At 40.8% G+C, this 24,043-nt stretch overlaps 1 protein-coding gene across 10 annotated transcripts in view; it reads right to left on the bottom strand.

Annotated features, from left to right (window-relative positions):
* TCF12 (transcription factor 12) overlaps positions 1-24,043 on the bottom strand; it is a 385,291-nt gene that overhangs the window by 245,777 nt on the left and 115,471 nt on the right. For 6 of the 10 annotated variants that reach the window (XM_080675437.1, XM_080675432.1, XM_080675441.1 and 3 more), the window contains one exon: positions 5,373-5,446. The exons of the other annotated variants lie outside the window; for them this stretch is intronic. In XM_080675437.1, coding sequence (XP_080531563.1) covers positions 5,373-5,446 — 74 coding nt within the window. The remainder of the gene's footprint in view (positions 1-5,372; positions 5,447-24,043) is intronic. 10 annotated transcript variants of the gene reach the window in all.

Genomic DNA, 24,043 nt, shown 5'->3' on the forward strand with positions numbered 1-24,043 from the left:
GAGAAGTGTTGCGGGGCGGGGACGGCGAGCGTGGAGCTTCTCGGGGCAGGGCCTGTGAGCCTGGAGCTTCATGGGGCTGCTGAGGCAGAAGAGCGTCGCGGGGCGTGGGCAGCAGAGGCCAAGGAGCCTTGAGGGGCGGGGGCTGTTAGCATGGAGGTTCATGGGGCAGGGGCCACGGAGGTGGAGGAGTGACGCTGGGCAGTGGACATGACCCTGATTGCAGCTAGGCCTAGGGAACCCGCACGATTTAATCATGCACAGGGCTAGTATTAAATAAAATGCTTCACTAGGTAGTGTCACCAATCAGGTCAATAATTTGTAAGCACAGAAGAAAGGCCTATTGTCATTAATATCAGCACTATCCACTTCAAGCTTTACCATCTTAAGTCAACTTCGTTTCCTTTCTCCCTTGATCTCCAACCACAATTAATTTTATTTTATGCAGCAAAAAAAGTACTGAGCACCCATTATATATAAAGCATTATACTAGACAGACAAAACCATTTATATAAATGTTTTTGTCAGAAGAATTCTATATTCTCAAGAATGAGACAACTGAAGAGAAAAGAAATAAATTTCATTTATGTCCTTTACACATCTAAAAAAAGTCAATTAAGCAGCACTGAATCAGCAAATAATTCTTAGTCATTGCACTTGGAATGCAGCACATTTGAAAATTTATTGATTTAAATGTGTTTAACTGTTACATATACACCTAATTGATTAATTCTGATATACATGATTAAAACCAATACTTATAAAGCACTATGTACCAGACACTGATCTAAACACCATATTATCTCGTTTAATCCTGGCAACAAACTTTTAAAGTAGTCATATTATCCCCATTTCACAGATGAGTAAACTGAGATACGGGGAGTTTAAGTAACTTGTCCATAATCACACAGGGCTGGGATTCATACCAAGAGAGTGTGGCTCCAGCATCTGTGCTCTTAACCATTGCCTTCTATAGAGGAAAAGAAATCTGAAACTGGAATAAACCATGAACACTACAGTTATTAAGAAAAATCATGATATTCTCAGGCTTTTATGTCTGATACAATGACAAATACAGAAAAAATGTTTTCAGGAAATGATTAAAAACGAGGAAGAAGCAGGACAAACTCTTTAAATGTACCTTTTGGACATGTCTTGAAATTTTAACTGTTCCTTTCAATCTCTGGTGCTTTGATCTCGATCACCACTTTCACCTATTTCTGAAATTAACAGTGCTAGTCACATCACAATGATTTTTTAATCTGTTCATAAGTGTGTCTTTTTTCTACACAGGTGAGTTCAACAACACAGAAACCAGGACTCTAAGGTAGAGAGGTCTGAGGTACATGCCACAAGTACTATGCTGAGTGTCTCAAGCATGTTCTGTCTCATCTCCACATTTCCTAAGAATGCTAGCCATTTCTTGTATACCATTAGATATAGTTTTTTATTTCTGAGTCCCCTAACCAAAATTCTGCACTGAATGATGTGCTGTGGGTAGTTCTGATAACCAGAAATTCATATTACTTGTACATTGTGAAGTTACTTTTCTGGTGGATTTGGCAGATACACCAGACAGAAGCCCTGCTGCAGTGACTTTTCCTACTTCTGAGAGAACGGGTATAAGACTAACACAATGATGAGAACATTCCCTTTGAAAAGCTGTTAAATAAAAACTTCAACCTATATGATTTTGTGTAGCCAAGCTTACACAGTAAAATACATAGTAAAATACAGTATTAATAAGAGTCCATGTGCCAAATATGGATTTATAATACTACACAAAATTATTATTTTTTCCTTATAGTTTGAGTAGGAGTAGAGAAGGAGGAGAACAGCACCTCTGAGTCCATGTGAATTAGTAGCATATGTTTTTAAATTCTTTTTTTATTTATCTTTACTGTTCAAAGTATTACATATGTCCCCCCTTTTCCGCCATTCGAACCCTGTATCCCACCCCTCTCCTATCTCCAGGCCTACTGCACTATCGTCTGTGTCCATAGGTTATGCATATCCTATATAATAAAAGGGTAATATGAAAATAGACCGAACGGCAGAACCGAATAACCAATCAAAGCGTAATATGCTAATGATATGCTAAGACTCCTCAACCACTTGCTATGACATGCACTGACCACCAGGGAGCAGAAAGTAGACCAGCCTGATCACCCACAACTGCCCTCCCCTTTTGGCCTCTAACCATTTCTATCTCAGCCCCATCACCATGGCTTTGTCCAGAAGAATGTCCAGAAGGTCTCCTGGAAGGTCTCCCAGTCTAATTAGCATATTACCCTTTTATTAGTATAGATAGAGGCCTGGTACACGGGTGGGGGCCAGCTGGTTTGCCCTGAAGGGTGTCCTAGATCAGGGTGGGGGTTCCCTTGGGGCGTGGGGCGGTCTGGGCGAGGGGCCTATGGTGGTTTGCAGGCTGGCCATGCCCCCATGGGGTGAGGGTTCCCGCTAGGGGTGTGTGGCCAGCCTGGGTGAGGGGCTGATGGCTGTTTGCAGGCTGGTCAAGCCCCCCAGTGGGGACCCTCAACCCATGCGGGTGTGGCCAGCCTGGGTGAGGGGCTGAGGGCTGTTTTCAGGCTTGCCACGCCCCCTGGTGATCCAGGCTCCCAGCCCCACCTTTCTTTCTTTTTTTTTTTTCAGCGCCTCCTTGAGCGGAGGCCAGGGCTGGCGGGAAGCAGGTATCTGGGATTTATTTATCTTCTATAGTTGAAACTTTGTAGCCTTGAGTGGAGGCCAGGGCCAGTCAGGGTGGGCAGGAAGCTTGGCTTCCTCCATCGCCAGGGGCAACCCAAGCCTCCTGCTCGCTCCAGCTCCATGGCCGCCACCATCTTTGTTGGGTTAATTTGCATACTCGCTCCTGATTGGCTGGTGGTCGTAGCAGAGTGATGGTCAATTTGCATGTTTCTCTTTTATTAGTGTAGATATGATAACGTCTAAAGAAATTTCATTCACATAATTTTATTAAAGTTTAAATTGACTTGTTAATACTTTCAATAAAATGTGTCAAACTAGTTTTTAGCCAACATCAATACTTATTTCTGAATTTTAAGAAACTCAACATACTAAAATACTCAGGAGAATGATGTACTTTGGTTAACGGAGATTCTTATTTACAAAATTATATCCATCTTTACCTTATGGAAAAAAATGGTCAAGATAGTGAATGATGTTTAATAATAAAACCCCAAAAGTTGATAATTTTCCTATAAAGAACTTCTGCGGACAGTTTCAAAGACACCTACAAATGTCTATGCTGGTGAGAAGAGCTCAGGGTAAAAATAAATAGTTTGAAACTATAAATAAAACATAACTTCTTAACTAGCCCACTAAATCATTTTAGGCTCAAAATCATGACTGGCATAGGAGAAAAGTTAGTGGAAGAGTGGATTTCAATGAGAAAAAAACTTAAGAAGCGTTAGCATTAAATCACTTATTTATCTGACCTTTTAGTAGATAGGCAGGAATATATATATATATATACACACACACACACACACACACACACACGCGCACACACACACGCACACACACACACACACACTTGTATGGCAGACTGGGAATATCTAGAGATTAATCTGTTTTTAAAATAGAAAACTGAGTTCACTATAAAATAAATTTAACTTCTCACTGCACACAATATACACTCAAAAAAATAAATGAAGAGTGAAAGTGGCATTTCACATTTGACCTACGTATCAAATGAAAACAAGAAAAGCAATATTTGCTTTGCAGTCCATCTCTGGAGGACTTTATTGCAGGATCATGAACATATCCTAGTAAATGTTTAGATACATTATCATGTTCTCCTCTCCTAAAATCCTACTTAGTACTCAATTAGAAAAATATTGAAAACTTGAAAGGAAAGTAAATATAAAGTACAATGGCATCATTCAATACATTTTAAGAAATAATATGTTATCACACAGTAACTCAAGCCTCTGAAAGAAAGTAATCATACATTTGTACACTTGAAACCTATATAATTTTATTAACCAGTGTCACCCAATAAATTTAATTCAAAAGAAAAATATAATCCAGTATTAATGAACAGTATTATGTTCTCCACTATGTAAAATCCCTACTTCAAAATCTAAACAGGAAGCCAGCCTTTCCTATTCACAATATTATTCAAAGAATCAAAAACTTTTAAAGCTGGAAAGAAATTTAAACATCAACTCATTGAACTATCCCCAAATTAAATAAGGTGTCCAAGACTAAATGTCAAGTGCATAGTAAAGTCAACAGTAAATCCAAGTCTTGTGATAGAGAGGACAGTGCTTTTTACTGTACAACCTGGCTTTCTCATCACTGATTCCTGAAAAGGAAATACTATAACTTTTAACAGTCACTCTCTATATCTTTTTGTATTACAAATGACTATCCTAGTTCTTCCCAAAATATTTAAAATAAATTAAACATAGGCTACAGCAATGTAATAGCAAAACTACATACTTTAGTATTTTAAGTCAGCATTTTTCAATGCCAAACAATATAACTCATATGGAGACTATGAACTCCAATAACATAGTTCAGTTTTCCTTCCACATAAAGCCAATTTGCTTCTAGGGTTAAGAGCCCTTAAATTTTATGCTTTCTATCTTCTCTTGGTTAATTCTGAGAGAAACAAATGTTCATTAATCATTCAAAGTATGACCTTTTGGGGAAAGTATGTCTTAACCTCACCAATTTGTCAGGGAGTCTGAGAATACAGCATTTAATTTTATTGCCAATTCTTTGGTTCAATTTTCAATCTCTCAATTTAATATTTTAAAGTTTCGTGGGATTTTTGTTGTTGTTTGCTCATTGCTGGAAGAACCTCTAACCTACTGACCTTTCATTGTGTAGAACATTAGCTTGGTCCTATTTTCTCTTAACTGCCAACCAAGAAATGTCATCCATTTTATGTGTTTTGATATGCTTCTAAGAGACAGGGCTATAGCATCCCTAATATAAACAGCTGATGACTACTGGAGCAAGTATGGAAGACAGGAGACTAGAAGCTGGTACTTGGAAAGCTAATGCCATCTCTCAAAACAAATAAACAATACATGAAGAAAAATGGCCATGTATGGAGAATATTTAGTGAGGCATTCCAGCTCTTCCAATTTTAGTAGAGTATTATAAGTAGTCTAGGTGTAGAAATTACACCAGGAATATTTTCTTCATTTTAGGAGATAAAATAAAGTATCAATGTACGGTAGTTAATAGAAAATTAAACCTACTATGAAGGTACTGGATATCCTATATTCCAATGAATGTAAGTTCATCTTCATTTCTCTTAAAACACCAGAGTTCGTATATGAAAGAACTTATTTGGCAAATTATCTTTACAGTTTTAATCAAGGGTTGATGAATACACTTACTCTAGATGAGTCATAAGAGGGGCTTGGTTGACCACTTGTTCCCCAAGATGGTGTACTTCCTCGTTCATCCATACCTATGGAGAGAAGAAAGTGAAAGATATAAAATCCAAAAGAATACTATGATGGATGTTTCTTTGGTATAAGAGAAGAGTACAATTCAGCGAGTGGCGTATGTATTTGCCTGAAACTGGCTGTATATCAATCTTTGTCTCAGAAACCAGTAGAAAATAAATTCTGTCAGAGCATTTTCATCACTGCTTCATAAAATGCTCTATATATACTGCAGAATTTCCATACCAAAATACATCTTTGGAGATTTTAGACTAGGGCATAATTTGGGCCTCTCCATCTTTATCCCCATCCATTGCTACTTCTAAGAGTAGATGAACCCTCACAGGTTTCTACAGTTTAATACTGCCTCATGAAAATATAAAGAATTCCGTTCTTAAGGATAAAACTTAGAAAATAAATCAAGTTAAATAACTGTTCAAGTTAATAAAACTGGTTTCTATCAGAGCATTGGTTAGATATTCTTAAAGACAGCAAACTAAATCAAGCCATATCAAATCAACATTAGTTACATCAAAGCTAATCAAAATGACATGACAACTCATCCTAGAAAAATTTTTTCTAAATCTGAATCCAAATAAATATATCCACGCTTATGAAAATTGCACAGGAAAAGTCAAAGTGAGAAGGATTGCTAACCATTAACAACAAAGCAATTCATTGTATTCCTTAATGTACCTTCTGAAGCTTTGGTTCCATTATTTTCACCTTCTAATCCAGTGGTTCTCAACCTTTCTAATGCCGCGACCCTTTAATACAGTTCCTCATGTTGTGGTGACCCCCAACCATAAAATTATTTTCGTTGCTACTTCATAACTGTAATTTTGCTACTGTGAATGAATCGTAATGTAAATATCTGTGTTTTCCGATGGTCTTAGGCGACCCTGCTAGCGGTTCTCAACCTGTGGGTCGCAGGTTGAGAACCGCTGCTGTAGAGCCTAAGACCATTGGAAAACACGGATATTTACATTACGATTCATAACAGTAGCAAAATTACAGTTATGAAGTAGCAATGAAAATAATTTTATGGTTGGGGGTCACCACAACATGAGGAACTGTATTAAAGGGTCGTGGCATTAGAAAGGTTGAGAACCACTGTCAGTCCCCAGAAATATTTGAAGGAGATGGAGATCTCTCAATCCAGCCATCTCTCCCTTTTCTGTTTTGAAGACCACTCTTTTTCATCCTTGACACCTAACAGGGTATACTTTACCAACCCCTCTGAGCTTCTTTTTATGACTTTGGTTTCATTCTTGCATGAGAAACTCTAGATGTTAAAAAAAAAAAAAAAAAAAAAAAATTCCACTAATTTTAGAACCTCTTTTTCTTTAAAAAAAAAATTCCTTTTAAGTCTTCTGTAATTTAAATGAGAATGTGATGTGTAGTAAGTTAAATGCCCCAAATTCTCCAGTAACTGGCCAGCATTCCCAAAGCTCTTTTAGAGGAACTGAATTACCAATTGAAGGGTTAAGTGACAAAAAGCAGGGGAAGGAAGTCAGTTTCCAAAGTAAAATCTACTAATCACTAATTAGTAGGACCCTAATTCTTTTGATGAATCTGAATTTCTTATATTAATTAATATATATTTTTTAAAGTTTTTAAAAACAGTAGAGAAATTATGGGTACCTAACTAAAGACCACACTCTAGGCACAATTTCAAGTGAAACCAAAGTTTTGAAAAAAACAGAGATTTATGCACAAAACTAGAAATGTTATGTTCATTCTTTGAGAATTGTTATAAAAATTCTACATTTACAATTCTATCTTACTGAAACATACTTTGTTACCATCTCTCTATGGGCTATTTTCCAAGCATTTTCTTCACAACCAACACTAGAAAAGTAGATACAATTCCAATGAGACCTGATTCAAGACAAAGGCTAGTACCGTGCTTCCCCGAAAATAAGACAGTGTCCTATATTAATTTTTGCCCCCAAAGACACACTAGGTCTTATTTTCAGGGGATGTCTTATTTTCCCATGAAGAAGAATACGGTACACATTTATTGTTAAATGAAAATAAAGGAAATTTATTACCTGTATACGGTACGGTAGTATGGTAGTTGTCAACACAAACCAGACAAACTGTGAATCCTACAGTATCAAGAATTTACTCATTTATTCAATGACAATCATGTCATCATCTTCTGGAACATCATCATAACAATCCAATTCCTGAATTTCCTGGTGAATTTCTTGTGACTCCATTTCTTTCAGAATCAGTGGACCAAATCTCTCATGTTTAGCAATAGCACTGTCTTTAAATGAGTACTTCTTGTCAAGGTAGTCTGATCGCAGTGCATTTGCAATGCAACTGTCAGTGATTTTCTCCCATGAATTCTTCACCCAAGTCACAACTTCTTGCAGTTTAGGTTTCACAAAGTTTCCACGCTGATTTCTCTCCATTCTATTTTCAATGTAGTCATTAATTTCCATGCGCAAATTGTCTTTGAATGACTTGTTTATTGCAATATCAAGAGTCTGGAGATAGGCCGTCATTCCTGCGGGAATCATTATCTGATCTATTTTTCTTTCGTGAAGAAATGTCTTCATGTCTTTAGCGTGGTGAGTGCTAGCTGCATCCCAGACTAGCAGACCTCTTTGGTTCCCTCGCATAACAAGCGGCAGCATTAAATCGACCCACTTCCTTATAACTGCTTGTGTGGCCCAGGTTTTTTCAGTTTCAAGAATAAAAACGCCCAAAACACGTTCAATCTTTTCCTTCTTGCCCTTAGAAATGATTAAAGGTGGGATTTAACTGCCATCCAGACGAATTGCCAAAATACAGGAAACATGTGCACTTTCGTAAGCAGTGGAGGGAATGTATGCTAAGGAGGCACCCCGCTGTTCAATTGTTGTTTGAGATGATTGGCCCTTAAACACTGCAGTTTCATCCATAGCAATCATGTTGGAAAGATTGTATTTAGAGAAGTCAGCATCATTAATAAAGGACTTGAATGCAAGTGCTCGCTTAATAACTTGAGTATCTTCCAACCTAAACAATGTTGTAGATCTTCTTAAAGACAGTTCACTTCGCTGAAGGAAATTATCCAGCCAGTGTTGTGATGCTTTGAAGTCTTCAGGGGCTATGTCAAACTGTGGTGCCATTGCAAGGGCAAATTCTTGAATCTGAGCCCTATTCACAACCAAAGCCTTTGCTCTCTTGTCAACAACCCATTCACAGATCAGGTCTTCCAGCTCGGAAAATAATGGTTGCCGACCTGATCCACACTTGCGCTTTTTAGCATTTCCCTTGTCCACTTGTTCAATGAGGTTACCATACTCTGCTGGCCATTTTCGGACCAATCGGATACTCAACATCTTCTCTTTGCAGAGAGCAGTAAGATTTTGGCCCCAAGAGTCTTCCACAATTCCTTTCTTGTACTCCACGGAGTAGCTTTTTCTTTTTGCGCTCATTTCTACCGTAGGGGTAAAAAAAAAGGAATTGGGGTATCAAGGTGGGGGAGGGGGATCACTCAAAATGACACAGGGGGGATCAGAGGGGGGAATCAAAATGGCACAGGAGAATCAGAGGGGGGATTACCATTTTAGTAACCCCTTTTGATCCTCCTGTGTCATTTTGATTGTCCCCTCTGATCCTCCTGTGTCATCTTGATTGTCCCCTCTGATCCTCCTGTGTCATTTTAAGTGATCCCCCTCCCCCCACCCCTGTGCCACTGAACACATTCACCAGACATCCCCCCCACCCCTTTATCAGACATTTACCCCCTGGGGCCTGCCTGGGGACTGTCACTGGGCTTGCTGGGGCCTGGATCTGGGCTGGAGCAGGGTCTGCCACTGACTGAGAACCTTCAGTCATCATGAAGGCGGCCGCGAGCATCAGGTAGTGTCACCAGAGACAGACCAGCACTCACCACCTTCGCCGCGTCCCGTCCGCTCTAATCCTCCTGTTCTTCTACACTCATCTGCGAAAGTCTCCTCCTCTCTCCCGCCCCGCGCTCACCGCTCACTCCGACCTCCGCTCCGCCTCCACACAGCAGTGACGTCAGGACTCCACGTAACATCACTGGTTGCTAGACGCCAGTCGGGGCGGCCCTAGCGACCAGTTTACGGTAAATTAATTTTCATTCTGAGACAGAGCCTGGGGGCCTTATTTTCGGGGGATGCCTTATATTTCACTCAGAAGGAAACCTGTAAGTAGGTCTTATTTTCGGGGGATGCCTTATATTTCACTCAGAAGGAAACCTGTAAGTAGGTCTTATTTTCGGGGAAACGCGGTATTAACCTACAAAACCCACTTATATATAACGTTCTTTTTAAATATTTTCCATTTGCAATTATTTTTCTATATGAAGTAAAAAAAAAATTTATACTAAACTAGAGGCCTGGTGCATAAAATTCATGCACGGGGGTGAGGGGGGTCCCCTCAGCCCGGCCTGCACTCTCTCCAATCCAGGACCCCTCAGGGGATGTCCAACTGCTGGTTTAGGCCCGATCCCGTAAACCGGCAGTCAGACATCCATCTCCCAATCTGGGACTGCTGGCTCCTAACCGCTCGCCTGCATGCCTACCTGATCACTCCTAACTGCCCTACCCTGCTGGCCTGATCACCCCCTAACTGCCCTCCCCTGCTGGCCTGATCGCCCCTAACCGACTCTGCCTCACCCCTGCTACCGTGGCTTTGTCCAGAAGGACGTCTGGAAGATGTTCAGTCTAATTAGCATATTACTCTTTCATTAGTATAGATGACCAACATAAAAAAGTAAACTGGCTACTGGGAAAGCAGGGTCTCAAATATTTGTACCCCCTGGGCAGCATTATTTACAATATTCAAATTATCTATCAAATGGGTTAAACCGCCCTAACCAGTTTGGCTCAGGGTATAGAACGTTGGCCTGCGGACTGAAAGGTCCCAGGTTCAATTCCGGTCAAGGGCATGTACCTTGGTTGCAGGCACATCCCCAGTAGGGGTCTCATTGATGTTTCTAACTCTCTATCCCTCTCCCTTCCTCTCTGTAAAAAATCAGTAAAATATAATTTAAAAAAAACAAACAAATCAAATGGGTTAAACAAAATGTGGTATATACTTACAATGGAATATTATTCAGGCTTATAAGAAAAACAAGTTCTTACATATGCTAAAAATGGATGAACCTGAGAGCATTATGTTAAATAAGCCAATCACAAAGGGACAAATACTATATGATTCCACTTATATGAGGTCTCGAGAGTAGTCAAATTCAATGAGATAGAAAACAGAATGGTGGGAATGGAGGAAGTGGGAAAAAAATCACACTTTCATTAAATATTTATAACAATGGAAATTTATTTTGATGATCCCATCCTAATGAAAATAATCAGACCATAATTTATTCAGTTTAGGATTAATAAATATGAGGCCTTCGTATTATTTCAAATACATTTCTAAACGAGAATATAGAAAAGATGGGTGCCTGCTACAAAAAAAATCTGACAAATTTCAAAAGAAGTGCATGAAATTTTGTGAAAACACATACTCAATTTTCATCAAGTGACATTAATTACTTCCACAGCATGAAGGAAGAGCAAAGATTAATTAAATAAAATGTTAATTAATTAAGCCACAGCTAAAGAAGGCTACATTCCAATAATACTGGACATTGCAGGGAGCTTCAAGGGTGCTGAAGAATAACAAGGGTCTGGCTAGGTTTTTATACTCAGAGTTCTATAGTTTTATTGTTAACATATCCAGACTATGAATGGAAAGTCGTGGCTGGCACTGACAAAGGCAAGAGTCATCTTTAGGCATCAATGACTCCTTTCTGCTGAAGACAATGGCTGTACAAACATAGAAATATGACAGGAATAATAATCTTTCCAAAGCTTCAGCCATAAAATCAAAGCTAGCATAAAAAAAGAAATTACACACAGAAAATAAACTTAATACAGAAAGTATACACATAGATCAAAATCTGAAAAACCATTTATCACAAGAAAATACATCATAGTTAAAATACAGTGATTACAATGCTGGACCAACGTGGTTCAATGGTTGAGCCTCTACCTAGAAACCAGGAGGTCATGGTTCCATTCCTGGTCAAGGCTCATGCTCAGGTTGTGGGTTCCATCCCCAGTATGGGGTGTGCAGGAGGCAGCCAATCAATGATTCTCTTTCATTATTGATGTTTCTATCTTTCTCTCCCTCTTCCTTCTTCTCTGAAGTCAATGAAAATATATTTAAAAAATACAGTGATTACGAGAGAAAACATTTCTATTAAAATGCATCTAAACCATCATTGCCAAATACTTTCTTCCCTTCCCATTTCTAGTCTATCTATACCAATTTAGCAGTTTTAGAGAAGCTAGTTCCACAACTGACAAGATTAAAATAGTAGATATAAGAGAAAGTTTACCAATAAGTAAGTGGTAGAAACAGTTTTATTGTTGCATAATTTTCTAATATGTTAACCTGATCTATTCCTATCAATAAGATTAAGAGTTAGAAAGAGAAACCAAGATGGTGGCATAGGTAAACACCTAAACTGCTGGCTCGCACAACAGTTTCAAAACTACAACTAAAAGACAAAACGGACATCATCCAGAACCACAGGAAGGCTGTCTGAGTGGAAATTCTACAACTAGAAGAAAAGAGAAAAGCACACTGAGACTTAGAGGATCTGCAGGAGGCAGAGGTACTGAGATGCGCACGCGGAGAGGACTGGCAACTGAGTTCGCGGCTGGCTTTCTCAAGCAGGAGGCAGACAAAAGCTCCCGACTGCGCTGAACTCCAATTCTGGGCGAGACCCTGGGGACCCAGACTCATACGGGGTGAAACTGAACTGTCAGGAAAGAGAAAAGCACACTGAGACTCAGAGGAACTGCGGAAGGCACAGGTACCAAGGCGCACACACAGAGAGGGCGGGCAACTGAGTACGCAGCTGGCTTTCTCAATCGGGAGGGAGACAAAAGCTCCCGACTGCACTGAACTCCAGTTCTGGGTGAGACTATGGGGACCCAGACTCCTTCGGGGAGAAACTGGACTGTCTGGCAGTGGGCGGAACTCAAGGGCGGCTTTATCTCAGAGGTGCTTGCAGCGATTACCACAGGACACTGAGACACAGGGGCCTATTAGGGCAGGGCTGACAGGAAGCCATCGATGTCTGCTCCGCCCTGAGACTCGTCCCCATCCAAGCTGAGCACAGAGGCTTTTGCAAGTCTTGTCTCATAAGGGTGTCTCCAGCACAGAAGTTCTCCCAACGTAGACACAGCTGATCCTCACAGCCAATTGGTCTGGAGGTCAATTCCTCCCAGGGATACCAACAACAATCAAGGCTTAACTACAACAAGACTGTGCACACAGCCCACCAAGGGCTGCACCAAGAGTGTCCACCTCAGGTAACTGGGGAGGCTGAGACACTGGGCCCTATAGGACACCTAGCACACAAAGCCACTCTATCAACTCAGGGAAGCAGCCAAAATGCGGAGACAAAGAAACAGGTCACAAATGAAAGAAATGGAGGAAAGCAAACAACTGAATATAGAGTTCAAAACCACAGTTATAAGGTTTTTCAAGAATTTCCTAGAAAAGGCCGATAAATTTAGCAAGACCCTTGAGGATATGAAAAAGGACCAACTAGAAATTAAGCATACACTGACTGAAATAAAAAATATTATACAGGCACCTAACAGCAGACTAGAGGATCGCAAGAATCACGTCAAAGATTTGAAATACAAAGAAGCAAAACACACTCAACTGGAAAAGCAAAAAAAAAAAAAAAAGAATCCAAAAATATGAAGATAGTGTAAGAAGCCTCTGGGACAACTTCAAGCTTACCAACATCTGAATTATGGGGGTGCCAGAAGAAGAGAGAGAGCAAGATACTGAAAACCTATTGGAAGAAATAATGACCGAAAACTTCCTCCACCTGGTGAAAGAAATAGATTTACAAGTCCAGTAAGCACACAGAACCCCAAACAAAAGGAATCCAAAGAGGACCACACCAAGACACATCATAATTAAAATGCCAAGAGCAAAAGACAAAAAGAATATTAAAAGCAGCAAGAGGAAAACAGTTAGTTACCTACAAGGGAGCACCCATACGACTGTCAGCTGACTTCTCAACAGAAACTATGCAGGCCAGACGGGAGTGGCAAGAAATATTCAAAGTGATGAACAGCAAGAACCTACAACCAAGATTACTCTACCCAGCAAAGCTATCATTCAGAATTGAAGGTCAGATAAAGAGCTTCACAGATAAGAAAAAGCTAAAGGAGTTCACCACCACCAAAACAGTATTATATGAAATGCTGAAAGGTATTCTTTAAGAAGAGGAAGAAGAAGAAAAAGGTAAAGATAAAAATTATGAACAACAAATACATATCTATCGACAAGTGAATAAAAAATCTGATGAGCAGAATAAACTGGTGAATATAATAGTATCAGGGGCATAGAAAGGGAGTAGACTGACAATTCTCAAGGGGAAAGGAGTATGGGGGTGTGGGAAGAGAATGGACAAAAATCGTACACCTATGGATGAGGACAGTGGTGGGGGGGGAGGTAAGGGCAGAGGGTTGGGTGGGAACTGGGTGGAGGAGAGCTATGGGGGAAAAAAAGAGGAACAATTGTAATAATCTGAACAATAAAGATTTATTAAATAAAAAAATAAATAAAAATAAAAAAAGCTTCTAAAAAAAAGATTAAGAGTTAATGATTGATCAGACCGTCAAACCTCAGAGGGAAGGAAGGGGAGGGTGGGGGTAAGGAGGAGAGATCAAAGGACTTGTATGCATGCATATAAGCCTAACCAATGGACACAGACAACAGGGGGGTGAGGGCATGAGTGGGGAGGTGGGGAGATAAGGGGGGATAAGGACACATATGTAATACCTTAATCAATAAAGAAATTTTTAAAAAATTTAAAAAAGAATTAATGAATAAATTAACTAATATAGAGATTAAAAAGACTTTCCTTATTTAATCTTTTATATATAGAATCTCTTAAGTGCTTGCTTTTCTGAATGGAACCAATTATATAAAGTAACAATATGTATATATTTTGAGTCCATGTGTCCCATTTTAAAAGATATACTATTCTTATTTAATATTTTCCAGTAAAGAACACTAAATTTCAGATCTTATATCTAAAAACCATGGTTGTAAATTCAACAAAGTAATATGCTTCCTTCTTTTGTAAAACATTTAATAGAGAAAGTAATGAAGCAAATCATAAATTACTACATACACTGGCAATTCCCTAAGAGGCTGGGACCCTAGATAATGAATTAAGACAGAAACCAAGTTTTTGAGGTGTTAGAGAGCAAGACTCTTGGAGGAGCAAGTAAACTTCTTGGCAAAGGTCAACATTTGGCATTACTCTTTTCTATGAAGAACTCAGTTACAGTCTACCTGCTTCATTTCCACTACTACCATCCTTTGTTTTTTACCAAAAGTGTTCTTTTTCTTGAATCAATCATAAAATTCTTTCACAGCTTCTATTCTATCCCTTCTTTCATTCTTCAAGCAGAATTCTATAGACTTCTACAAGTTTTTAGCAAAAAAACTGAAAACAGATTTTTTAGGGGGACTGACTTTTATATACCATAAATATCTGCTTTCCCCCCATATGGGCCCCAATAGTACAGAGTCTGTGTACATAAAGCATTACTTAAGGTTTGATGAGGTTCAGACAAGACCTGCTTAGAGGTAAAAGGGGTCAATGAGGAGCAAAGCTGCACAGTTCCTTCCCTTCCCACTGCCGGACCTATAACCAAATCCACTGCCACGCTAGATTCAGAGACTAGGGTAAAGTGAGTAACAGGACTGGAATTGGGAAAGTATTTCAGGTAGTAGTAGGGAGTCTAGTGAGCTGAGAAGTTATGAAAGGAAGAAGGAAGATGGTACAAAGAATGGAGAGGAGAAGATTAGTTAGGATATCCCTGCAACAAAGCTGGTAATATGTCAATACAGCCTCTCTGCTTGACATCATGCCCAAGTCTATCCCTGTGGAAAAGAAACATCTATAACGTAGGGAGTAAGAGCCCAGGGGAGTGTATAGCCACCTACCTCTCTGTTTCTCTCTCTCTCTCTGTGTATCTAACACACACACACACACACACACACACACACACACACACACTGCTTTTGGTAGCAGTACAAAGATACCACATCCCAATACTTATAAATAAGGGAAAGATAATACACTTTGCAGGATTGCCATCTGCTATAGGTGATTCAATAAATGATTTGATGAAAGAAATCTCATTGGAGATGGCTATATCAAATAACCAAAGCTATGAATGTGTCTCTTAATAGCTTCTTTACTCAATTTTATTTGTGGAGTAATGATATTCCTTTAGATAAGATTTAAAGGCTGCCACCAATTTTAAAATAATATACACCTAAAAACCTACCACCACCATTTTATTGTATCTTTCAGATTTTTGATACTCATGAAATGAATCTACCAATGTGTTTTGCTAGAAATTCACTGTGAAATAGGGTCAATTAGAATATAATAGCAAATCTTTGGGGGTTTTTGCTATATATTAATGAGAAACAAATAAAATAGAAAAGCTATGGAAATACTAAAATTGTAAAACAATTTAAGATAAGTTAAGACATGCTGCTTCATATGAAGTATATAAAATTAATTACTCAGAAAAAATTAATTCTGTACAAAGAACTGTTAAATAAAGTCTGATATTTTTTGGAAATATCTAAAAAAAAAATAAGACCAGTAAAAAAAATAAGAAGGATTTGCCTTCTCAGGTCATCTTTTAAAATTCAATCACAATTTGTTTGGTATTGTTGAGAACAGGTAGGGACATTATAGTGCCAAAGTACACTAGAATAAAAGTAGTAAACACGTGGCTAATTTCAAGAAAATAACTAATTTTGAAAATAACTTTCAAACACAGTAATTTTACGTTTTTAGCCACATCACTATATTAAAAAATGCCCTGTAAAGATATAATTAAACAGGATATTCCAGTGGTTTAATTGAAAAAGAGAAGCTCAAAAGGAAATGACAGTCTACCTCTTCAAGAAAAATAGAGCCGAAACCGGTTTGGCTCAGTGGATAGAGCGTCGGCCTGCGGACTGAAGGGTCCCGGGTTCGATTCCGGTCAAGGGCATGTACCTTGGTTGCAGGCACATCCCCAGTGGGAGGTGTGCAGGAGGCAGCTGATCGATGTCTCTCTCTCATCGATGTTTCTAGCTCTCTATCCCTCTCCCTTCCTCTCTGTAAAATATCAATAAAATATATTTTAAAAAGAAAAAGAAAAATAGAAACTGCATGCCGGCCACAGGTTGAAACTAAGTTCCCAGAGGGCATGCAGATATTTTGTACTAGGCTTGGAACTGCCTAGTGACCTAGTATCTTGAGAATCTGCTCTGTCTGAAGAGACACCCTAACCCTGACAAAGCTCTTGAGCTGTCTCCAAACCTCCCCTAAAGTAGTTATCAAGTCTCAGGACAAGAAAAGCCCTCCCACTGCACCTGAAAAAAACCTGCAATACTACTCTTCAATCTAAATACCAAAGCTCTCACCTAAAATACATTGCCAATTTACTTTCTCCCATAGAGCACTAAAGACAGTCAACTCTTTTTAAAAGGGCTTGATGACTTTCTCTGACTCTGGATGAGTCTCAGCAAAAAATCTCCCTACACAGACTTTCAGTGGTACAATCCCACTAGGTTTATTTTATAAACATTTCCAGAATATGACCTATGACTAACTATTTTTAACATGATCATTTTAATCCAAGCCACCATCACCTCTGACCTGTATTACTACAAGGGTCTCACTTCTTGCCCCTCTCTTACAGTCTGTATTATCTACATGAGGACTAGAATGACCTTTTAAAAACAACTCAAATCATGACAATCCAATGCTCAAAATTTACCACTGGCTTCCTATCTCATTCAGAATTAAATCCATTAGTCTTTTACAGGTTCTGCTACACTCCTTCTCATTTTATCTCCTACTAGGAGCCCAGTGCATGAATTTGTACACCTTGAAAGGAACTTTGGGCCGCAAGGCTGCAGTAGGCACAGGGGCAGGTCTTGGCCCATTCTCCGAGACCCGTCCAGCCCTTCCCATCACGGCCCCTGGTCACCTGTCTGCTGGCAGCCCCGTTCCCACCGCTGCCACTCCCACGCACTGATGGCGCCAGCCCCAATCGCTCTGTGCCATCAGCGGGTGCAAGCGGCAGCTGCTGCCCCAGTTGCACCTCAGGAGCAGGGGGAGGTGGAGAAGCCCTCAGGGGCGATTAGGGCTGGCAGCTGCCACTCACACCCACTGATGGTGCCGAGTGATTGGACCGGTGCCAGGCACCCGTAGCAGGTGCGAGTAGTGGCTCCGGTGCCAGAAGCGGGTGCAAGTGGGGCCAGCACCAGTAGCAAGTTCGAGTGCCGGGAGAGACCATGGCGCATGGGAGCAAAGAATTTTCAGTAACCACCAGAAGCTCACCCCTATGACAGCAACCGGCGCCCCACCTTGGTCTGGCACCCCCACTAACCTACTCCACCATCCCGCCGCGGCCAACGCCCACCATGTTCAACATTCCCCCCCCCCCCCCCCCCCCCCCGCCGGTGGTCAATGCATGTCATAGCGACTGATTGCTCAGTTGTTCGGTTGTTCTGCCATTTGGTCTATTTGCATATTGGCCTTTTATTATGTAGGATTATTATTTTCTTGGATCACTTTACCTAAAAAACATGGCCCCTGCTTTTGCTCAAACACCAAGCAAGCATGCTTCCTCCTTAGGGCCTTTCCACTTGCTCTTTCCTTTCAAAAATGCTGTCCCCCAGATATATGGTTTCTTTCCTTAGTTTCCTTCAGGTCTCTGTTCAAGTATCATCTTATGGGAAGAAATTTACTGTCTGTCTTTTCCCAATACATTGAAAGATTCATGAAAAATACAACAACAACCATCTGTTTTGTTCACTGTTAAATTTTTGGTGCCTAAGACAGTGCCTGACACAAAGCAGGTACTAATAAATATTTGTGGAAGAAATGAATGTATAAAATAGAAAAAATACAATCAGTTTAATAAAAGTGGAGCTAAACTGGTTCCTTATTTGTTACCTTCTCATCAATAATCAAAACCTATATTCTAAATAACTGTACAGTATTCTGAAAATTCCAGTGAGAAGCAGTTAGAATGTAAATGATTCTATGAACTAGACAACTACCTTCAAAAACAAAAATTATTTAAAAGTTTTAGAGAAACCTAAATCATCACTAGGCTTGGTAGCTAAATCACATATAGACCTTAAGTACCATTACTTTGAAGTGACCTTGATTGCATACTTAAGTACCATTACTATGAAGTGACCTTGATTGCATACGCCCTACAAAAAATTACTCTGTATTCACTATAGCACAGCCTCAAGTACACTGCCATAAAAGGAATTTTAAATTAAAAATGTTCCAAAAAGTTTTATATACTCAACATGATGTTGGGATATTTACAAATGTGGTTAGAAATTTAATGATTCTCTTGAATTTGATAACACTCTTCTTTTGTATTCCCTTAATCAGTCAGTTATCCATTGTATTAATTTCTACCTCAGTAATATTTCAAGTAAAACTATCCCAATTTGTTCGCCTCATATATACAGTGCTCTGGATCAGGTCCTGTGTATTGCTTATTCTTCTACTATGTTCCCGTTCCAATCTGCAGTTAACATTGCCAGCAACACTTATCTTGCCATAAACACAAGTTGGATCACATCCATTCACTCCTCAAATGTGATCCTCTGCTGCTTCAGAAATAACATTCACACTCCTGAGCATAATATTCTGCAAGGTGGCCTCAATCTACATTTTCAGCTTCAGTACTTACCAAAAACTCAATGCTTCAGCCTCATCAAGACATTAATCACTCCCCAAACATGCCAAAACTTGTCACACATTTATATTCCACTCCTATTGTTTCCTATGCCTAGAATATACGCCCCCACACGTATTGAATTTCTAATTTTGAATCACCCTAAGATCAAATGCCCTCTCCTTTAAGAAAGTGTTTTCCATCAACTAACTCTAAATTAATCACACTTTTTCAGAAATAACTTTGCACTTATTATATCTTGAGCACTATGGTTCTTGTCATGTATATCCTACCAATAAAACTTTATAATAGGCAACATACCTTGATCATCTCTATGTTCTTCTCGTACCTAACGGAAGTGCAGTATTCTGTATCAAAAGATTAACTAGTTAAGAACATATAAAATTAGGGCATTCACATGAGTCTGCTATAAAAATTCAGTCACTATAAAGATGGGTTAAATGGTTAGAGCATTGTCCCAATAAGCCAAGATTCAGGGTTTGATCCCCAGTCAGGGCACACATAAGAATCAACAAATGAATGCATAAATAAGTGGAACTGCAAATCTCTCCATCCCCCCTTCCTCTCTCTCTCTCTAAAATCAAATTTTTTAAATAAAGAAGAAATTCAAGAATTACTATTTTTTAAGAAAGTATTATTTTTTAAAGCAGCTTGTAAATATGTTGAATGAAATCTCAACACTAACCTAGTGAGCTCATTTTCCAATATAATGCAGTAAGCTCCTTTGATAGCTACTATAAATTTGGGGGAGAAAACATAAATATAAAACAACTACCTATAGACTCTTAAGAGTGAACAAAACCAGGCTGATTTAGGTTGGAAATATAACCTTGGAAGAAGAGATCAGAATGAGTTTTCGCTTATTAATAGCTTTTAGAGATCAGCACAGGTGAGCTTCCCATTCTTTTTATTTTTCCCTTGTTCTTCCCTCTCCCCCCCCCCTTGTTCTTCTTTTAGAGAGAGAGTAAGAGAAGGAGAGAAACATCGGTTGCCTCCCATACATGCCCCGACCAGGGATCGAACCCACAACCTAGGTATGTGCCCTGACCAGAATCAAACCTACAACCTTTCAGTTTATAGGACAATGCTTCAACCAACTGAGCCACACCAGCCACAGCATGAGTTTACCATTCTTAAAGCTTTATCCTGCAGGCAAGGGGCAGCCATAGCATGTAAGAATTAAAATTGCAATAGATGACCCACTGTCTTTCTGGCTTGAAGAAAAAGAGGACAGAGCCAGCACAACCATAGTCTCCAAAAAGTAAAGATAGAATCCTAAAAAACAGAGAGGGGAAAAAAAGCCAATTCCCAACTCTTGGGTAAATCTCTACCCAAGAGTTTTGGCTGAGCCTCAGAGCACACATTTACAGGACACAGCCCCAGGGCAGTTTGCAACTGAGGTCAAAAGAATCAAATTGAGATTTGAACAGCTGCCAACCTCAGGTAAGAGAAAGTTTTCACGTTCAGTCTAATCCAATTAATGGCTTACTAAAATAAGGAAATCAACTCTTTGGAGGAACAAGAAAGAAACCAAAATTCCCACAAATAACATTCACAATAACCATAATACAATCTGAAGTTCCAAGACAATGAAAATGTACCAATGGCAAGGGTCATCAAGAGAGGCCAACCTCAAGATGACCCAGATAGTGAGGTTTCAGATAAGGACATTAAAGCAAATACTATAACTATGCTCAGTGAAGTAAAGGACATATGATCATCCTATATAATAAAGAGCTAATATGCAAATGATCATCATGCCCTCATGCTGTCACACAGTAAGGGTTCAGATACTCAACACTAGAGAGAGAGGAATGGGGACCAGCCAGGCACAAATGAGCTCGCGAGAGAGGAATCGGGACCAGCCAGGCACAAATGAGCTCGTGAGAGATGAATGGGGACCAGCCAGGCTGCAGCCTGGGAGAGGGACAAGCCACCTGCGCCATGGTCCTGGGCACCAGCAGCTGTGCCTGCGCCTGCGACCCAGAAGAGAGACAAGTCGCCCGCCTCGCAGACCTGGGCCCCAGCACCTGTGCCTTCAACCCAGGAGAGGGACAAGCCACCTGCCCCACGATCCCAGGAGCCTGCAGCTGCAGCCCGGGCAAAGGCGCCCACCCACGGTCCCCTGCGGCTATGGCCAGCCCGGGCGAAGCCGACGCATGTCCTGGGTGCCTGTGGGTGCCAACCAGAGGGAAGGAAGCCTGGGTCCTGGGTGCCTGCAGCTGGCCAGAGGAGGGAATCCTGGGTCCCAGGTGCGGGGCGAGGCAGAGGTGGTTAGGGCGATCAAGCCGGTAGGGGAGCAGTTAGGGGTGGTCAGAGAGGCATGCAGAGGTGGTTAGGGGTGATCAGGCAGGCAGAGGTGGTTAGGGGAGATCAGGCAGGCAGGCAGGCAAGCAGTTAGGAGTCAGAGGTCCCGGATTGGGAGAGGCAGTCAGACATCCCCCGAGGGGTCCCAGATTGGAAAGGGTGCAGGCCAGGCTGAGGGGACCCCCACCCCCATGCACGAATTTTGTGCACCGGGCCTCTAGTAATAAATAAAAAGACTAGCAATTTCACACACACAAAATAACACGTGGAAAGTAATTATTTGAAATCTAAAAATAATTATTGGATGGGTTTAGAGAAGAATGGAGACATGATAAAGGAAAAGAGTCCTGGAATTTGATAACAGATCAAAGAAATAATTCAATTTGATAAAGAGAAAAGAGATTAAAAGACAATGATCAGGGCCTTAGAGACATAAGAGAAGATATTTAAAAGTTTAAGGTAGGCATAATGAGAGAACAAAGAGAACAGGGAGGAAGAAAATTGATGAAATAATGACCAAAAATTTTACAAATGTGGTGAGAAATAGAAGTGACCCCAAACTTAGGGACATCACAGTCAAAATTCTGACAACCAAAAATACAGAGAAAACCTTGAAAGTACACAGAAAAAGAAAAAAATTACATACAGAAGAAAAACAGTTCAAATTAATGCAGATTTGTCATCAGAAACTACGGATGTCAGGAGATGTGGGAACATATCTTTACAGTAAGGGGTGAGGGCAAATAAAAATATCCTTCAAAAATAGAGATGAAATACCTTTTCAAATAAGAAAAAAATAAAAAAAATTGTCATCAGCGAAACTGTAGTACAGTGGATAATAAAATTAGTTCTTCAAACTGAAGGAAATGTTATCAGAGAAAAACTTGGATCTTAAAGAAGGAAAGAGCATCAGACATCTACACTAATAAAAGAGAAACATGCAAATTGACCGTACCTCCACTACGCCCACCAGCCACGCACAACAGCCAATCAGGAGCGAGTACGCAAATTAACCCAACCAAGGTGGCTGCAGCCACAGAGTGAGGAGGAGGCTTGGGTTTCCCCGGCAATAGAGGAAGTCAAGCTTCCTCCCCGCCCTGGCCAGCCCTGGCCTCTGTCAAGGCTACAAAGTTTCAATTACAGAAGATAAATAAATCCCAACAAAAATGGCGGCAACCACCAAGCTGGAGAGAGCAGAAGGCTTGGGTTGTCCCCGGCGATGGAGGAAACCAAGCTTCCTGGCTGGCCCTGGCCTCCGCTCAAGGCTACAAAGTTTCAATTATAGAAGATAAATAAATCCCAGATACCAGGGCCTCCCTGGGTTGTCAGGGGCGTGGCTAGGCTGCAAACCACCACAGGCCCCTGATCCAAGGGAACCCCACCCTGATCCAGGACACCCTTCAGGACAAACCAGCTGGCCCCCACCCATGCACCAGGCCTCTATCCTATCTAATAAAAGAAAAATATGCAAATTGACCATCACTCCAACATACAATATGGCTGCCCCCATGTGGACACAAGATGGCCACCACAAGATGGCCAGCAGGGGAGGGCAGTTGGGAGGGACCAGGCCTGCAAGAGAGGGCAGTTGTGGGCGATCAGGCCAGCAGGGGTGGGCAGTTAGGGGTGACCAGGCCAACAGGGGAGGGCAGTTGGGAGGGACCAGGCCCGCAGGGGAGGGCAGTTGGGGGCGATCAAGCCTGCAGGGGAGGGCAGTTAGGGGTGACCAGGCCTGCAGGGGAGGGCAGTTAGGAGGGGACCAGACCTGCAGGGGAGGGCAGTTAGGGGTGACCAGGCCTGCAGGGGAGGGCAGTTAGAGGCAAACAGGCTGGCAGGGGAGCAGTTAGGCATCAATTAGGCTGGCAGGGGAGTGGTTAGGGGGTGATCAGGCTGGCAGGCAGAAGCAGTCAGGGGCAATCAGGAAGGCAGGCAGGCGAGTAGTTGGGAGCCAGCAGTCCTGGATTGTGAGAGGGATGTCCGACTGCCCGTTTAGGCCCGATCCTACCGGGATTGGGCCTAAATGGGCCATCAGACATCCCTTGAGGGGTCCCAGATTGGAGAGGGTGCAGGCTGGGCTGAGGGACACCCTGGCCCCCCGTGCACGAATTTCATACACCAGGCCTCTAGTAGTAAATATAAAGTATTATTTTTTCCTTTTAATGTCTTTAAAAGTTTTTTATATAAAAAATTATAGCATTCTCTCATAGGAGTTAAAATGTACTTAAATATACATATGACAGCACAACATAAAAGAATGCAGGGGTGAGCATAACTAGGTCTATAAGGTCACAAGATTCCTGTGTTTTATGTGAAGCGGTACAGTATTAACTCTAAATAGAGCTTGAGAAAGTAACTGTGTATTAACACCCTTAGAGAGGCTTTAAAAAGCAAAGGCACAGCCGTGGCCAGGTCACTCAGTTGGTTTGAGTGTCGTCCTGTACAGCAAAAGGTTTCAAGTTTGATTACCAATCAGGGCATATACCTAGGTTGCTGGTTTGATCC

The sequence above is a fragment of the Plecotus auritus genome (assembly GCF_963455305.1).
Source record: "Plecotus auritus genome assembly, chromosome: 1".
Taxonomy (NCBI): Eukaryota; Metazoa; Chordata; class Mammalia; order Chiroptera; family Vespertilionidae; genus Plecotus; species Plecotus auritus.